Here is a 16675-nt window from a genome sequence, read left to right as displayed (position 1 = left end):
CTGACACCTATACACCAATGGAAGCCTGGCACTGGTGGATCTCACTATGCTGTCACTTCTGCTGCACTGTGCTGCATAAAGCACTGTGCTAGCAAGTCCTTAATGAGCCACCGTAGTAAGAGATTCGGGTGACTGTTAGCCTCACATGCCTGACTATGTATGACAAAGGTTGTCTAAAGAGGACCAGACTGAGGCCTGCACATTCCTAGGACACTTTCAAAGTGTCTGTCATGGTGTGATTATAAGCCGTCAGCTGCAATTGCTCTACAAATCAGTGAATGATCAGTAACAAGATTCGGCAAGGAGAAATTCATGAAACAAGAATCAGGTGAGTCATATCAATTGGTGACACCTGGGATGAAGAGATGCCTCAGAAGAGGGATCACAAAAGTTGACTCTTTTTCAGGAAGATATGATTCATTATGGAATATATGCATACTATTCAAGGAGCATCCAACACTTAAGAAGCTACATACCACCCTTGTAACAGCAAACCTGTTTCAAGATAGTAAATTGCCTTTGTTATGAGTTGTGAAAAGTTAGAACTCCACTATAAATCTATTTTTGGCTGCAAGTTATTAATGGGATGCCAAGGTATAACAACCTGAGATTGTCACTTTCTTAGCGTGTTACTAGGGACAAATTTTGATGATGATGTTTGGTTTGATGAAGCATGGCTGAATGAGGTACATAGTCAAAAAGTAAAAAGGGGGAGGCTGGACTGATGATAATATCAGTGGTAATGTGGCAGATATGACTGGCAGAGGGAAGAGAATAATTGTACAACTTGCCAGAAATTTAAAAAGTTTCATTCCTAATTGTCTGTTCACATTCACTTCAAATAAGACCCCTGACTACCACAAAGCGATGAACCACAATATCAAGATAGTTTGAAAAGGTCTCGGAATGGAATAGAAAGAAATGATTTCAGTCAGTAAAAGTTTATTTTTATTTTTCAATGTAGTCTCTTTGTACACTAATGCATTTAGTCTGGCAATGTTCAGATGCCTTGATCCCATCTTGAAAATATGGTTCCCTGAGGCCAGCGAAATACCCGTCAACTTTGGTGTCAGTTCTTCATTTGAAGAGAATCTCCCTAAACAGAGGAAAGTTTTGAGCTTGGGGGAGAGATGGTAGTCTGATGGAGCTGTGGACAATTCGTATTTGAGTGCATGCATTTCTGCTATGGCAATGACACTTGTGTGTGGGTGTGCATTGTCTTGATGAAAGAAGACTTTCTTCCTTGCCAAACATGACCCCTTTTTGCATATCTTTTGCTGTAGGTGGGTCCAAAAAAGCTGATGCCATGACCTTCTCAGCTGCCTTTGCCTTATGGTGGAGAATCAACATGTTTCCACTGCTCTGACTGTTGTTTTGTCTCTGTTGTATAGTAGTGGATCAAAGTTTCTTTTGTACCACTTGCCAGAAATTTAAAAAGTTTCATTCCTAACTGTCTGCTCTCGTTCAGTTCAAATAAGACCCCTGACTGCCACAAAGATTTTTACCTGTGCAAAAAAACTTGTTGGTTTCTCTGCAAATAGGTGAAATATTGTTCGAACATTTCTACTCCGATGCATTTCTGATCCTATGTTAAGAATTGTAGCACCCATCTAGCACATCTAACAGATAATGTTCTCATATTCCATTCCAATGGTAAAATATGATATGCTCTTTCATTTGACATCCCTACAGCTTCAGCAGTTTCTCGCACTTTCAGTCGGTGATCCTCCGTGACCATTTTGCGCCATTTTTCTATAATTTCTGAGGTGCACTGGCATGTATTGGCCAACCAGTAAACAGACCAAATTTAAACTCATTTGTTCACTTGGCAACAGCTGAATATGAAGGTGCTAAGTCCTCCAGTGTAAAAATTTGTGAACACCCAGAATGTATACTCAGGAGCCGTCACTGTGTAGTATTGTAAGATATTTGGCCACTACTCACTTTCCATCAAGACACGAGTACACACATATCACATTTGTACTCCACAAGTTACTCTATGGTGTTTGATGGAAAGTATATGGCGTACCAATATCTAGGGATAGGAATATTTCTCACAAATGATAGCATGACAAATAATGTGAATTCAACAGTATTTGTGAACAAAACATGAAATAGTGGATTGGCTATCACCTGGGGTATTGACAGTATTATTGTTATTTTAAGCATTTATTTTTGCAGTACTGGGAGTGGCACAACCTGAATTTAATCTTCCATTTATAGAATCCTCATACAGAGACTACAAATTTGATGGTCCAGAGTGCAATTATGAAAGCCTTGTCTTTCACTTATTTTTGTCAAGCCTGGTAATGACATGTATATGTGAAAAATAACAATTTGCATCATTGCTCAAAGTCCACATTAAGCTGTAGGTCCCACTGTCTTTAAATGTATCTTCTTGCTTCCTTCACACCACAAGGTTTTCACAAAACATATGTTTTAAGATAACCAAATGAAAGTTTTACACAGAGTCAACACAGCAATAATTTCTCAGAAGTTTTGTTGCCTCAATTTGCAGAATGATCGCAATGTTTCAGCAGACAATCCAAAAGGGTTTGCCCTTCGATCAGCTTGGTGCCCCGTGTTGGAAGCAATATGATAGGGATGATCATTTGCTGCATTTCATGGGCCAGTGATGGACTGTGTGAGTAACTTGCCACCCATGTAAACACTGGGGCAGTTCACTGATAATGTCTGCTACCACAGAAGCGTACACACATCACATTCTAACTCCACAGGTCACTGTATAGTGTTTGATGGAAAGAGTGTGGTGTACCAATATCTGGGACAGGAATATTTCTCACAAATGCTGGCACGACAAATAACTTGAATTCAGCAGTTTTTGCAAACATAACATGAAATCCTCAGCTTTTACAAGATATCACAAAATGTGGCATTTACCCGGCCACGTGTACAAATTTTATAAATCTGGAAGCAGCAGTTTACTGATATTGGTAAACAACGGTTATTTAATGTTGAACCTGCATCTTTATTTTTGTTCTCTAGGCTCAGGTATGATTACAACCATAAAACGATCATTTTCTGTTTAAAACTTTATGTCTGAGTGTAGTGTCGGCTTGTAAGAGCTTATCTGCCAAAGCCCAATTTCCTTGTCTTTTTGAACAACACATCAGAGGAAAAATGTCGTGTTTTGAGGAATTCTTTAGTGCTCTTTTCCTTTTGGTGTTTTAAACAAGTAATCAATATGGTGCCTCACTGTTTTGCTTCTTTCATTACTTGGGCTACACTACAAATCAGATTGTCACCACAGACTTCATTTCACAAAATGGTAAAAATAATATTGAGTACATATTGATGTAGACATTCTCAGTGTGTTCTACCACCAGAAACAAGTTTGCTTGATGTCACGTGCCCTGTTTTGTGACTGGTTGATGGAAACAAACCAAGCAGGTAGCATATTAATTTGGATGTGTTGGAAGTTGAAGTGCCATAACAGACAGTTTTCATATATATAATGTACGGAAGGTTCTGGTTGAGAATTATGAATTATTTAGGAATAAAGGAGACAATTCACCGAAAGGCAGAAGCACTGCATCATTCTAAATAATTCGTAATTCTCAACCAGAACCTTCTGTACATTATCTAGGTGTTGTTCGTCCTTCTTACTGTCACTTATCTAGCAGCCCCCTCTTGTCCATCCATTTGTTTCTCTTATGTTTCTTCCCTCCCGTCTTTATGACACACTCCGTACTGGCTGCGACAAATGTGGTCACATGCCATGCGACTGCTGGTAACAGTGTAACACACTTCTACCAACACAAAATCCTTCCCTCCTTCACATACCGCTCCCGATCTTCCTAACGTTGTTTTCTTTTTATCTCTTATGCTGGACGACACATCACGTGCAATCGAATTTATTTTGCACGCCTGACAATGTATCATGTGCACTCAGATATACTTCAGTCACAATACTACCCCTTCCCACCAAAACTCTCCTTACACTTATCATTGTTACTCAACTCCCACTGTAACCTTTACCAACCAATTTCAACACCTACTTCCTTCCATCTCCCCACCCCTCCCACCAAATGCAATGGACCCTTGCTCTATTTATCTGCATCAGTTCAGAAAAGTTTCCCTATCCCTAACCAAAACCTTGTCCCATATCCTGTTTCTAAAATGCTGCCTACGCCACCCACCTCCCATGGCCTAACCATAAATATCCCTATTTCTGGATTCAACCCCTTCTTCCACAATGAGCTTTGTCTTTTCAGATTCCACTAGTCCCTCTCCCTCATAAACCTGGTTCTACAAAAACCTCTCTCCATGGCACAGGCATCCCCGAACCACCTCCATTCCCTCCACAAAATACAGTTACTATGCAATCCCCACTACCTACACCTCATCATCACCCAAATTGAAATCCTGACACCTACAAGAACATTCCAATCACAACCTCCACAAGTTATCCATCCTGCTGAAATCTTACTCCTGCCTTGGGCCACCACTATCCTACCCCAATCCTACTTACAGTGCTCCTCCATGTCAACTCTTCATAACACCCAGACCTTGCCTAGCTGACCTTTTCAACACACCACAACCTCCAGAACCCCCTACCAACACTCCACAAAATCCAAAACCAAAACAATCTCAGAACACTGTTGTTAACCTCCCCAATAAAAACCTCAGCCCCACAGAAGCTTCAGTCCTATCCAAAGGCCTCACATTCAGCCCACCTCGCAGGTTTAAACATGTTGGACTTGTGAAAGACCTACTCTCCTCCTCCCGCTCCCCACAGTGGACAAAATTCTTCATCACCAACTCCTCCGATCAAAGCTAATCCAATTCTAACATTGAACCCTGCCTGTCCAAACTCATACTACAATCCAGCTGCGACTCTTCCACACTCTTGCCTAACCATCCCCTGGTTGCCTTCCAGGAATTCCTAACTTTCAACCTGGCCTCACCATCCTTCCAAAGTGTCCTCCCTAATCACCTAAAAATGGATCCTAATCTGATCCTCCTCCCAGCAGACAAAGGTTCCACCAACTTTGTGATGAGCAGAAGTGACTACCTGGCAGAGGGCCTCTGCCAGTTGTCCCACACCTCCACCAACAAGCTCTGCCAAAGTGACCCCAGCCCAGAAGTCAAACATGACCATAAATCCCAGCTGAAATCCTTAGGCCTTTCCCAAAACCTCTTCCCTGAATCCATTTCCCTACTCACCCCCACAACAGCCCACAAACCCATCTTCTACATGCTCCCCAAAATCCACAAACTTAACAATCCTGGGTGCCCAATTGTGGCTGGTTACAGTGTCACCACTGAAAGAATCTCAGCCCTTGCTCATCAACATCTGCAACCAATTGTCCAAACCCTAGCCTACCACATTAAAGATACCAACCACCTCCTGCAGCGGCTCTCCACTATTCCCACACCCTTACTTCCCGGGTCCTTACCCATCACTGTTGATGCAACCCCCTTACGCACCAACATCCCTCATGCCCAGGGTCTTGCCGTGAATGAACACTACCTCTCCCAATGCCCTGCAGATTCCAGACCCATCACTTCATTCCTCGTATACTTAAACAACTGCATCCTAACCCATAACTACTTCACCTTTGAAGGGAAGGCATAAAAAACAAACTCATGGCACAACCATGGACACTTGCATGACATCCTCCTATCCTAAATTCTTCATAGGGCTCCTGGAGGAAACACGCCCAGCAGGACACCTTATCCTCATTCCTCCACAATCTTAACAACTTCTCTCCCATTCACTTCACCTGGCCCTTCTCCATCCATCGAGCCACCTTCCTAGCTGTCGATCTCCTCCTCTCACACTGTTCCATCCACCCTTCGGCCCACATCAAACCCACCAACAGTACCTGCACTTTGACAGCTGCCACCCTTCTACACCAAAAATCCCTCCCATATGGCCTGGTCACCTGTGGCAAATGCATCTGCGGTGATGAGAATTCCCTCGCCCAGTATGCTGAAGGCCTTTAGGCAATATCCTCCAGACTTAATACACAGATCTCCCATGCGATATCCACACACACACACACACACACACACACACACACACACACACACACACCTGTTCTAGTACCCCTGCCCAATTCATGTTAGCTAGTTGTGTGCTGCTATCTCACACCCTAGTCAGTGAAATCATGTGCCCAGCTGTCTGCCACCTGCCCACTCTACCTGCACCCCTAACTAGCCCACTCCCACCCCCAACCCACCTTCTGCCTCTCTCCACCTGTCACCCAAACCCACCCTACCACCCCACCTAAACCCAGTACCTCACCTTGGGCCAGGAAAGAGCTGTCTGTCAACTGATCACAATTGACAGAGCCTGGCACGTGCATCTGATTGAGTGTGTGCATGTTTTTCCTACCAGCTTGAAAAAGGAAGTTGATTCCGAAAGCTAGCAACAAAGCTCTGTGTCTTTTGTTTGTGAATTTATCAATGACACAGCACTTATGCCTTTCGGTGAGTTGTTTCCTTTATTCCTAAATAATTTATAGTTTTCATATTTACATTTATGTCTTACAAAAATATGCTGTTTAACTGCTGTGCGGAACTGAAGATCTCTCCAAAATGCTTTGTTTTTGGTGTGATTTGTTGTGCAAATGTTTTGGGAAATATGGAATTGACAGATAAAACTGTTACCTCTACTCCACGTTAAAACAGTTTTAATAAGGGTTGATTATTAGGGAAAAAGGAATTTTTAATGATGAAACTAGCAAACTATTGAAAAACATAAAGAGAAGTACTTCAGGCAGGGGTGAAACAAACAGACTGGGTACACCTTCCAACTAGACTACCAAAACATTAAAGTCAATCTTCACAGCAGTAGGTTTTTGTTTCATCAATAGGATGATAATGATGAACTCTTATCAATGATGACATGCCTTTCACAGGGGGCAGATGTCTCAGGTTCGAGTTCCTGTCCAGCACACAGTTTTAACCAGCCAGATATCCAGCTGGTTAACATATTATTTTCTGAACAATAGGGTTGGAAAGTTTCAATCAGGGCTCAATGCACATCTGGTGACAAGTGGCTGCAGCACTATTCGTTTCATCTTGCGTCTAGTACACAATGCATAGACACTGGTAACTCATAGTTGTGTATCAAAAACCCATCATAGCTTTTCTGTTACGAAAGATACTTCAGAAAGTAGCATAATGTGCCAATAATTTTGCAGATGTTGTGTGAATATTGAAAAATCAGGCACGATTAAAAGACACTCACATGTCACTTTTGTCCACAGCCTTCATCAGTAAAGAGAGACGTGTGCACAGCACACGTGCACACACAAGCAAGCACACCTCACACGCCTGACCACCAGCTTCAGCATCGCAGCCCAGAGTTTTGTGAAGTTCTGCAGTAGCTCCACTTCCCACGTTTGAAACTTATCCAGGCAAACTACCAAAACTCAAAATAATGTTGGCACTCCGGGCTGCGATGCTGAAGCTGGTGGTCAGGCGTGTGAGGTGTGCTTGCTTGTGTGTGCATGTGTGCTGTGCACACGTCTCTCTTTACTGATGAAGGCTGTGGCCAAAAGTGACATGTGAGTGTCTTTTAATCGTGCCTGTCTGCAACCTGACATGTCCTCTTTACGGTAAGTAGCAATCTATCTTTTCCTACATTGTTAATGGTTGTTAGACATTCCCTACGAATACAATGTGAGCAAATTCTCATACCTTCTTTTTTCATAAACAGGAAATAAGGCTGTTGGTTACCAACAGAATAAGTTAATTTCAGCATCACATTATCATTCCCAGAAAACAAAACAAAAAAATTATACACAATACCAAAATTGCAACAAAATAAAGCAGCTCAGAATCCTGGAAGTCACAAATGAGGTAATAGCAGCTGTCAATGAATTTGTCACAAAATGAAAACAATGTATAGATATAATAGAACATACCAGATTTAGTGCCCGTCTCTTCTTCAGAGCCATCAATGACAGCTGAACCATTTGGTTTCATTTTATCATCGGGCACTATGCCAGGTGGTTCAATTACAATCTGTGGTGTCCCTGCAGAACTTGCTGTAGCTTCATTGTATGCCTGCAAACTGTCACGCTGGAAAAAAAGAGCTGAAATTCTCCACTCACTAATCCAAATTCAAGCACAGAAGACAATGCTTAACTAAATAATACAAGAACAAACAGAACTACTGTTGAATATTTATAACAAATGTAGTGATTGTTCACTGTCAGGCATTTTCTTTGAAGTGTAACTTAATAATCACAAAGATATAGTACTGATTGAAACAAACAACTGCTTTTGATGGTAGTATTTCCACCCAGTACTTTATAAAATGATGGCAAAGTCTGATATTTGAATGATATAAAATTGTTTGCTTTAATCCTAGTCAGTTACCCATCTGTAAATGTCCTTCACTTCCAATCATCCTAAAACTTTCTGCAGTCTAATCTTGACAACACATTACCCTAAACACAAGTTGGTGCAATTAAGGACTGAACTTACAAAACTATTGATTAATACTAGTAGATATTAACCAAACTAAAAGCTTACTAAAGGCACATTCACAAGAATATATTTTATACAATTATCAGCACTAACTTTTCTCAGTCTGCTACTGTTGCTGACTCTATGCACAGTAATCTTTCATTCTCTATTTGAAAATGGATATCGTGTGTCCAAAATCTGTGGTATGAGGTCATTCTGACTATTATCATCTATCTGTCCCCAAACATCATGACATTTGTGTTCATAAGGCACTATTCACAGACAATTTTAAAACCACAACACAGGTGTTCACAGCAAATTGCATTCTCATACTGAAATTAATAGTATTTGTTATGTTTGTATCTAACAGTAGCTCATATTTATACAGCAGTTGGTGATTTGGGCAAAAAAATGGAAACATGGAAGTAATCTTACAAAGACCCAAATGAAACATGTACGTGGCGTTATAAATAACTATATTTTTCAAATAACTCTTATGGAACAGGCTTTGGGGGAAGTCATTTGCCGAGTCCTTGTTTATGGAACATTTCTGGCATTCACCTCAAGTCACTAAGAGAAACATCGGAATCATTAAATCAGGAAGATTGGCTCAGTACTTGGAGCACACTTATCTCAAACACAAATATGGTATTTCAACTAATATTGCAATGGTTTGGAAAATGGGATGATCATTTTGTGTGTGTGTGTGTAATGTCCCTGCATTTCCACATTAGATAATTGGTGCTATTTACAAGGTAACAAGATGATGCCTTTCACACACTAATAATGTAAGATGAAGCCACCTGTAGCACAGGGCTTCACAGCCAACTTGCTCTGTAAGCAGACAGACAGTGCAGGCATAAGGGCAGCGAGCACTCAACTCCCTCATTCATCACAGCACAGGATAGGATAGGGAGTATGGAGCCGTATGAAGACTTGCATATTTTTCAGGCTAATAAATTTTTCAAACAGAAACAAGTAAGTCTCTCTGTAAATGAGATTTAATTGCTACAAAAGAAACAAACAAAGAAACAAAACATACAACTGCCGTATAATTTTATTATTAAGTGGGTACATATTTGCATTTTATTTCCTCAGAAAAAACAATATTTTTAATACACTCTCAATCACCTTGCTCTTTTTACCTTTTACGAGAGTTCCTATATTTGGTGCAGGCATTCAGGTGTATTACAGACATAGTGCTCAGTTCATGTTAGTTTGATAATGAGTTTCTCAAATGTGTTTTATTTTTCTTTACTGTTGTAAACAGTTGGTCACATATGTACATGGAACGTTATTATTGCACCTGCACCCATCCTATGCAAACAAGAAAATGAATCCCATGGGAAATGCTTGTGGAGATCCAAGAAATTTTTCTTGTTACTAAATTTGTTTTTATATTCCCCATTGCAATGCAGATCAATTACTTCACACTGCATATCGGCACAAATGTCATTAATATTCACTGAATATGGCGAGGGGGGAAAAAAATCACCATCTGTCATTGTCACATTCTTAAAGTGAAAATGGAATTTTACCTTAAAATTATATACAGTAGGTGTATAGCGTTCTAAGTCTCTGTTAATACCAGAGTACTTCCACATAGATAATTTTGTAAGATGTCAGATATTGTGTCCTTCACTGTTAGTGAGTCCAGGTGCTCTCTTCTGATGTCAAGTTCACTGTATACAAATCTGATAAAAATGGCTAGCTAGCCATTTCCTTTGTTCAAATGATTCTCCAAAAGTAATAATTTTATGCTGAATGCATGTGTACGGTCAATGAAATGTCTTATCAAGAGATTCTTACCCCGACGCCAACAAATGGCTGGTTGTACTGGCAAGGAATACAAGTATCAGTTTTCCATGATGGCTTTGTCACTTCAAGAATACACATAAACATTACTCATTTCCATAAACCTATTTATTGCAATCAAAAGACAACTAAGCCACATCACTGTAATAAGACAAACTTCTGTACTGATTGTTGATATCTTCAAAAAAGTTCTTAAACTGGGGGTGTTTAAGTCAATGCTTCTGTACATGATTAGCTGTACAAACACCACTACTTCTTACTCTTTGCAATGTGACATGATTTGCACATCAGTTCTCCTGGTGATTCATGCAGTGAGCGTCTCTGATTTCACTGGTCACTGGAATTTTTTTTCATTTTCTCACTCCATTGCACTAGGAATCCTGATATATTTCCCAACATGGCTGGTGCTCTTTCAGTAGACACAAAAACCATAATAAATTTCATGATGAACCTACAATTTCTATGCTTTCTTCAACACTGCTAAGAACGTCACATGCACATATTGTGTCCTTCACTGTTAGTGAGTCCAGGTGCTCTCTTCTGATGTCAAGTTCACTGTATACAAATCTGATAAAAATGGCTAGCTAGCCCATGCCTGTTGATTTCTACACTTCCTCTGACCACTACAGGCTATGCAGCAAACTTTTACAAGTATCTGCTAGCTGATTCTGAATGTTGTCTGCCATATCCAATATGCGACCATGATTGTAACGTTTGACAACAGCACATTATGAAACTGTTCTGCCTGAAGTGGCCACAAATATCAATCTATAGGTACCAAGTATTCTTTTATTAAATCATCATGCATGGAAGGATGCAAGGAATTCCCAAAAAGTAGCACAAATTTGTAGCTCACGCTAGAGCCATTTGATTTTCCTTAGTCTTCTTCCTTCTCTTCAAAGAAATTCCTGTTAAGTTTTAAACTTCTTATACACATTTCCCATGCTTTCAGCACTTCTCTTATTTGTGCCAGAAGAGTGCTGCTTTGCTTTTACTGCCTACTCCTCCTCCTCCTCCAAACTCCTCTCGATAACTTCCTGCTGTGGAGCCCACTGCAACTCAATAAGCTCTTCGGTGGTCATTTCTTGGCTGTGATATTCCACAAGCTCATTGATATCATTATTATCCACTTCTAGTCCCAAGCTCTTGGCCGAAGACACAATCTCATTGATTACTGACTTCACAGGCACTCACTCAAATGCCTCAGAGTCACAACTGACAATGCAGTCGGCCAAAGCTTCTTCCAAGCTGTAGTGAGTGTTCTCTTAGTAGCCCCCTTCTATGTCTTTTTGATCATCTCAATGCAGGCAACGATGTTAAAGTGATATTTTCCAAACTCTGAGAGTGAGATTGGTAGCTTAAGTCTACTCTAAGCAGTGCTCAAAGAGTGATTTAGTGCACAGCTTCATGAAGTTAGAAATAATCTGCTGGTCCATAGGCTGGAGTAACGGTGTGTGTTCGGAGGCAGAAACTGGATCTCTATGAATTTAAATTCTTCAAGGAGGTGGACTTGTAGGCCTGGAGAATGGTTAGGAGCGTTGTCCATAACAAGGAAGACATGGAGCAGCAGATTCATCTCAAGCAAATATTTTTTCACCGAAGGACCAAACACTTCACTGACTTCTACGAGCATCTTGAAATTGTTGATTAAGTTCTCTGCTGCCTTTGTGTTGGAGCTGGTTGCTACGCCGTGCTTCACAATGCTGGGGATATCAGTTCTTCTCTTAAACTTCTCTAACTGCTCACGGCTTCCCTTAAACACATCTCTGGCCACTCATGATACGAGTATCATCTCAACGAGATTGTTGAAAATCATTCTAACCTTCTCACAAATGTTCTCGTTAATAGTGTTGCCTTGCAATTGCTTTTTATTTATCCATATAAGGAGCAACCTTTCGACACCATCCAGAATATGACTCCTGTCACCCCGTTAAAAGCATCTCTCTCCTTAATCTTGTCTTTGTTCTTGAGAACAGTGCAAATAGTTGATATAAACCAATTGAATTTGTGGGTCAAATCAGTAACCCTCACACCTTGTTCACATTTTTCAACAATTTCACATTTCATTTCTAAGGTCATTTTCTTTCTCTTACGGTCGTATTTTTGCGGCTTTATCTTCGGGGGACATTTCAATGAACGTTATTAAAATTTGAGCACATGCACATGCACGCACACACGCGCACAATTTAACACAAGTTTAGAAAAATATGAGATCACAAGCTGCACTAAGATGTTACCAGAAAGAGTGCTAAGCCCAGACTGCAGTACATACTAAAAACATTGTTCATATGCGAGTGCCAACTGTGAAATGTGTTCATACTGTTGAACATTTCCCCTGCCTCATGCGAAGGACACCACTTGTTACATGAAACATCACTCATTAAGAGAGTCATTTTTTTTACAATTTGTTTTGCTCGTTATGTAAATTGTAGCTGTTTGCGTAACTAAATGTCATTCTCAAAACCAAACTCACCCTGTTCCATTTTCAGTCAGATGTTTGCCAAATGTGTGAATCATTTGGCAGTGTGCTGAAACGACAATACTACTCTAGACTACAATACAATAATCAGATCTAATGCTCCACATGTAAAACATCAGTAAGTCACCATACAAGAATGAAAAGACATCACAAAAAAATCCTTCCCACACAAACCATGCACCTCCTCAACTGGCAGTAAATTATCACATTACATTGCATAGTTAAACAGCTGTGTAATCAAACATTGCCATTGTGTTTACAGATAGAAACAAAAAATTAACTGTACCAATATGACAATATCATACAAAAAAAAACCTGCAATAAATGCAATTTCCAAACCTTGTCTCTATTAATCAAAACTCACACATTTGAATATTATTCTTTATTAATAATAAAGTTACTGACAAAATACAATGAAGCGCCAAAGAAACTAGTATAGGCATGCATATTCCAATATAGAGATGCAAACAGGCAGAATATGGAACTGCGGTCGGGAATGCCTATATAAAACAATTGTCTGGCACAGTTGAGAGATCAGTTACTGCTGCTACAATGGCAGGTTATCAAGATTTAAGTGAGTTTGAACATGGTGTTATAGTCGGCGCACGAGGGATGGGACACAGTAAGATAATTTCACGAGTGTACCATGAATATCAGAAACCCAGAAAAACATCAAATCTCCAACATTTCTGCAGGTGGAAAAAGATCCTGCTGGGCCATCATCAAGTGTCAGCGTGCGAACCATTCAATGAAACATTATTGATATGGGCTTTCGGAGCCAAAGGCCAACATGTGTACCCTTGATGACTGCACAACACAAAGCTTTACGCCTCGCCTGGGCCCATTAACACTGATATTGGACTGTTGATGACTGGAAACATGTTGCCTGGTCAGATGAGTCACATTTAAAATTGTGTCAAACGGATGGACGAGTACGGGTATGGAGACAACCTCATGAATCCATGGACCCTACATGTCAGCAGGGGACTGTTCAAGATGGTGGAGGCTCAGTAATGGTGTGGGGCACGTGCAGTTGGAGTGATATGGGATCCCTGATAGGTCTACATAAGACTCTGACAAGTGACACATATGTAAGCAGCCTGTCTGATCACCTGCATCTGTTCATGTCCATTGTGCATTCTGATAGACTTGGGCCATTCCAGCAGGAGAATGTGACATCCCACACATCCAAAATTGCTATAGAGTGGCTCCAGGAACACTCTTCACAGTTTAAACACTTCTGCTGGCCAGGAAACTCCCCAGACGTGAACATTATTAAGCATATCTGGGATGCCTTGCAATGTGCTGTTCAGAAGAGATCTCCACCCCCTTGTGCTCCTACAGATTTATTGTACTCCTACAGATTTATGGACAGCCTTGAAGGATTCATCATGTCAATTCCCTCCAGAACTATTTCAGACATTAATCGAGTCCAATGCCACGTCGTGTTGCGGCACTTCTGCATGCTCGCAGGGACCCTACATGGTATTAGGTAGGTGTACCAGTTTCTTTGGCTCTTCAATGTATGATGATAATATTCTCTTTATTGATGAACAGTATAAATTTACCTCACTTTCCACAGTCTCTGAGGCAAATTTGGAGTTGTCCACTTGATCTACATGTTTTCCCTTGTTTTGATGGGGGGAAATCTTTTGTGCAGGAAATTGTGAATAACCATGTCGGTGGTCTGGAAATACATACAAAATAATAATAAACAACGAAATGAAAACACTGAAAACAAATCACAAAAGAGTAACATACTAAGACTTTTCTCTGATTTAATTTTTAGTTTCTCAGATGGGCTATTACACATCAGTCTTTAAAAAAGGTTATATATTAATGTTGTTAACCTTTCACAATTTTTAAGGCACTGCCATGAATGATAAAATACAAGAGGTTACAGATAACAGGGTAGCATCTTTTTTGAGAAAGGAGTGCAGAAAGAAAGCGAGTGCTACAAGAGGTTAGGATTTAAACAGTATTGAGTCTGAGCAAGTAATTATCCCACTATACTGAATCCATGCAAAAAGTGGATCATCATCATCATCATCATTTAAGACTGATTATGCCTTTCAGCGTTCAGTCTGGAGCATAGCCCCCTTATAAAATTCCTCCATGATCCCCTATTCAGTGCTAACATTGGTGCCTCTTCTGATGTTAAACCTATTACTTCAAAATCATTCTTAACCGAATCCAGGTACCTTCTCCTTGGTCTGCCCCGACTCCTCCTACCCTCTACTGCTGAACCCACGAGTCTCTTGGGTAACCTTGCTTCTCCCATGCGTGTAACATGACCCCACCATCTAAGCCTGTTTGCCCTGACTGCTACATCTATAGAGTTCATTCCCAGTTTTTCTTTGATGTCCTCATTGTGGACACCATCCTTCCATTGTTCCCATCTACTAGTACCTGCAATCATCCTAGCTACTTTCATATCCGTAACCTCAACCTTGTTGATAAGGTAACCTGAATCCACCCAGCTTTCGCTCCCATACAACAAAGTTGGTCGAAAGATTGAACGGTGCACAGATAACTTAGTCTTGGTACTGACTTCCTTCTTGCAGAAGAGAGTAGATCGTAGCTGAGCGCTCACTGCATTAGCTTTGCTACACCTCGCTTCCAGTTCTTTCACTATGTTGCCATCCTGTGAGAATATGCATCCTAAGTACTTGAAACCGTCCACCTGTTCTAACTTTGTTCCTCCTATTTGGCACTAAATCCGTTTATATTTCTTTCCCACTGACATTACTTTCGTTTTGGAGATGCTAATCTTCATACCATAGTCCTTACATTTCTGATCTAGCTCTGAAATATTACTTTGCAAACTTTCAATCGAATCTGCCATCACAACTAAGTCATCCGCATATGCAAGACTGCTTATTTTGTGTTCACACATCTTAATCTCACCCAGCCAGTCTATTGTTTTCAACATATGATCCATAAATAATATGAACAATAGTGGAGACAGGTTGCAGCCTTGTCTTACCCCTGAAACTACTCTGAACCATGAACTCAATTTACCGTCAACTGTAACTGCTGCCTGACTATCCATGTAAAGACCTTTAATTGCTTGCAAAAGTTTGCCTCCTATTCCATAATCTCGTAGAACAGACAATAACTTCCTCCTAGGAACCCGGTCATATGCCTTTTCTAGATCTATAAAGCATAGATACAATACCCTGTTCCACTCATAACACTTCTCCATTATTTGCCGTAAGCTAAACATCTGGTACTGACAACCTCTAAGAGGCCTAAAACCACACTGATTTTCATCCAATTGGTCCTCAACTAATACTCGCACTTTCCTTTCAACAATACCTGAGAAGATTTTACCCACAATGCTGATTAAAGAGATACCTCTGTAGTTGTTACAATCTTTTCTGTTTCAATGTTTAAAGATTGGTGTGATTACTGCTTTTGTCCAGTCTGATGGAACGTGTCCCGACTCCCAGGCCATTTCAATTATCTTGTGTAGCCATTTAAGATCTGACATTCCACTGTATTTGATGATTTCCGACTTAATTTCATCCACCCCAGCTGCTTTATTGCACTGCAATCTATTGACCATTTTCTCCACTTCCTCAAATGTGATCCTATTTCCATCATCATTCCTATCCCATTCTACCTCGAAATCTGAAACATTACTGATCGTATTTTCATCTACATTGAGCAACTCTTCAAAATATTCCGTCCATCTGCCCAAGGCATCCACAGGATTCACCAGCAGTTTTCCTGACCTGTCCAAAATAATTGTCATTTCCTTCTTACCTCCCTTTCGAAGACTGCTAATTACACTCCAGAACGGTTTTCCAGCAGCTTGACCCATAGTCTCCAACCTGTTTCCAAAGTCTTCCCAAGATTTCTTCTTGGATGCTGCAATTATCTGTTTGGCTTTGTTTCTTTCTTCAACATAACTTTCTCTGTCTACCTGAGTTC

At 40.4% G+C, this 16675-nt stretch overlaps 1 protein-coding gene across 2 annotated transcripts in view; it reads right to left on the bottom strand.

The window, feature by feature from the left end:
- The window catches only part of LOC126248241 (constitutive coactivator of PPAR-gamma-like protein 1 homolog), a 240238-nt gene that overhangs the window by 111926 nt on the left and 111637 nt on the right, over positions 1 to 16675 (bottom strand). For both annotated transcript variants that reach the window (XM_049949081.1, XM_049949080.1), the window contains exons 8-9: positions 14308 to 14426; positions 7899 to 8055 (exon numbers count right to left, since the gene is read on the bottom strand). In XM_049949081.1, the coding sequence (XP_049805038.1) occupies positions 7899 to 8055; positions 14308 to 14426 (276 nt within the window). The remainder of the gene's footprint in view (positions 1 to 7898; positions 8056 to 14307; positions 14427 to 16675) is intronic.

Source organism: Schistocerca nitens, chromosome 3, assembly GCF_023898315.1.
Source record: "Schistocerca nitens isolate TAMUIC-IGC-003100 chromosome 3, iqSchNite1.1, whole genome shotgun sequence".
Lineage (NCBI taxonomy): Eukaryota > Metazoa > Arthropoda > Insecta > Orthoptera > Acrididae > Schistocerca > Schistocerca nitens.
The sequence above is the reverse complement of the archived record's forward strand: the minus strand, read 5'-3'. Positions and strand labels throughout refer to the sequence as shown.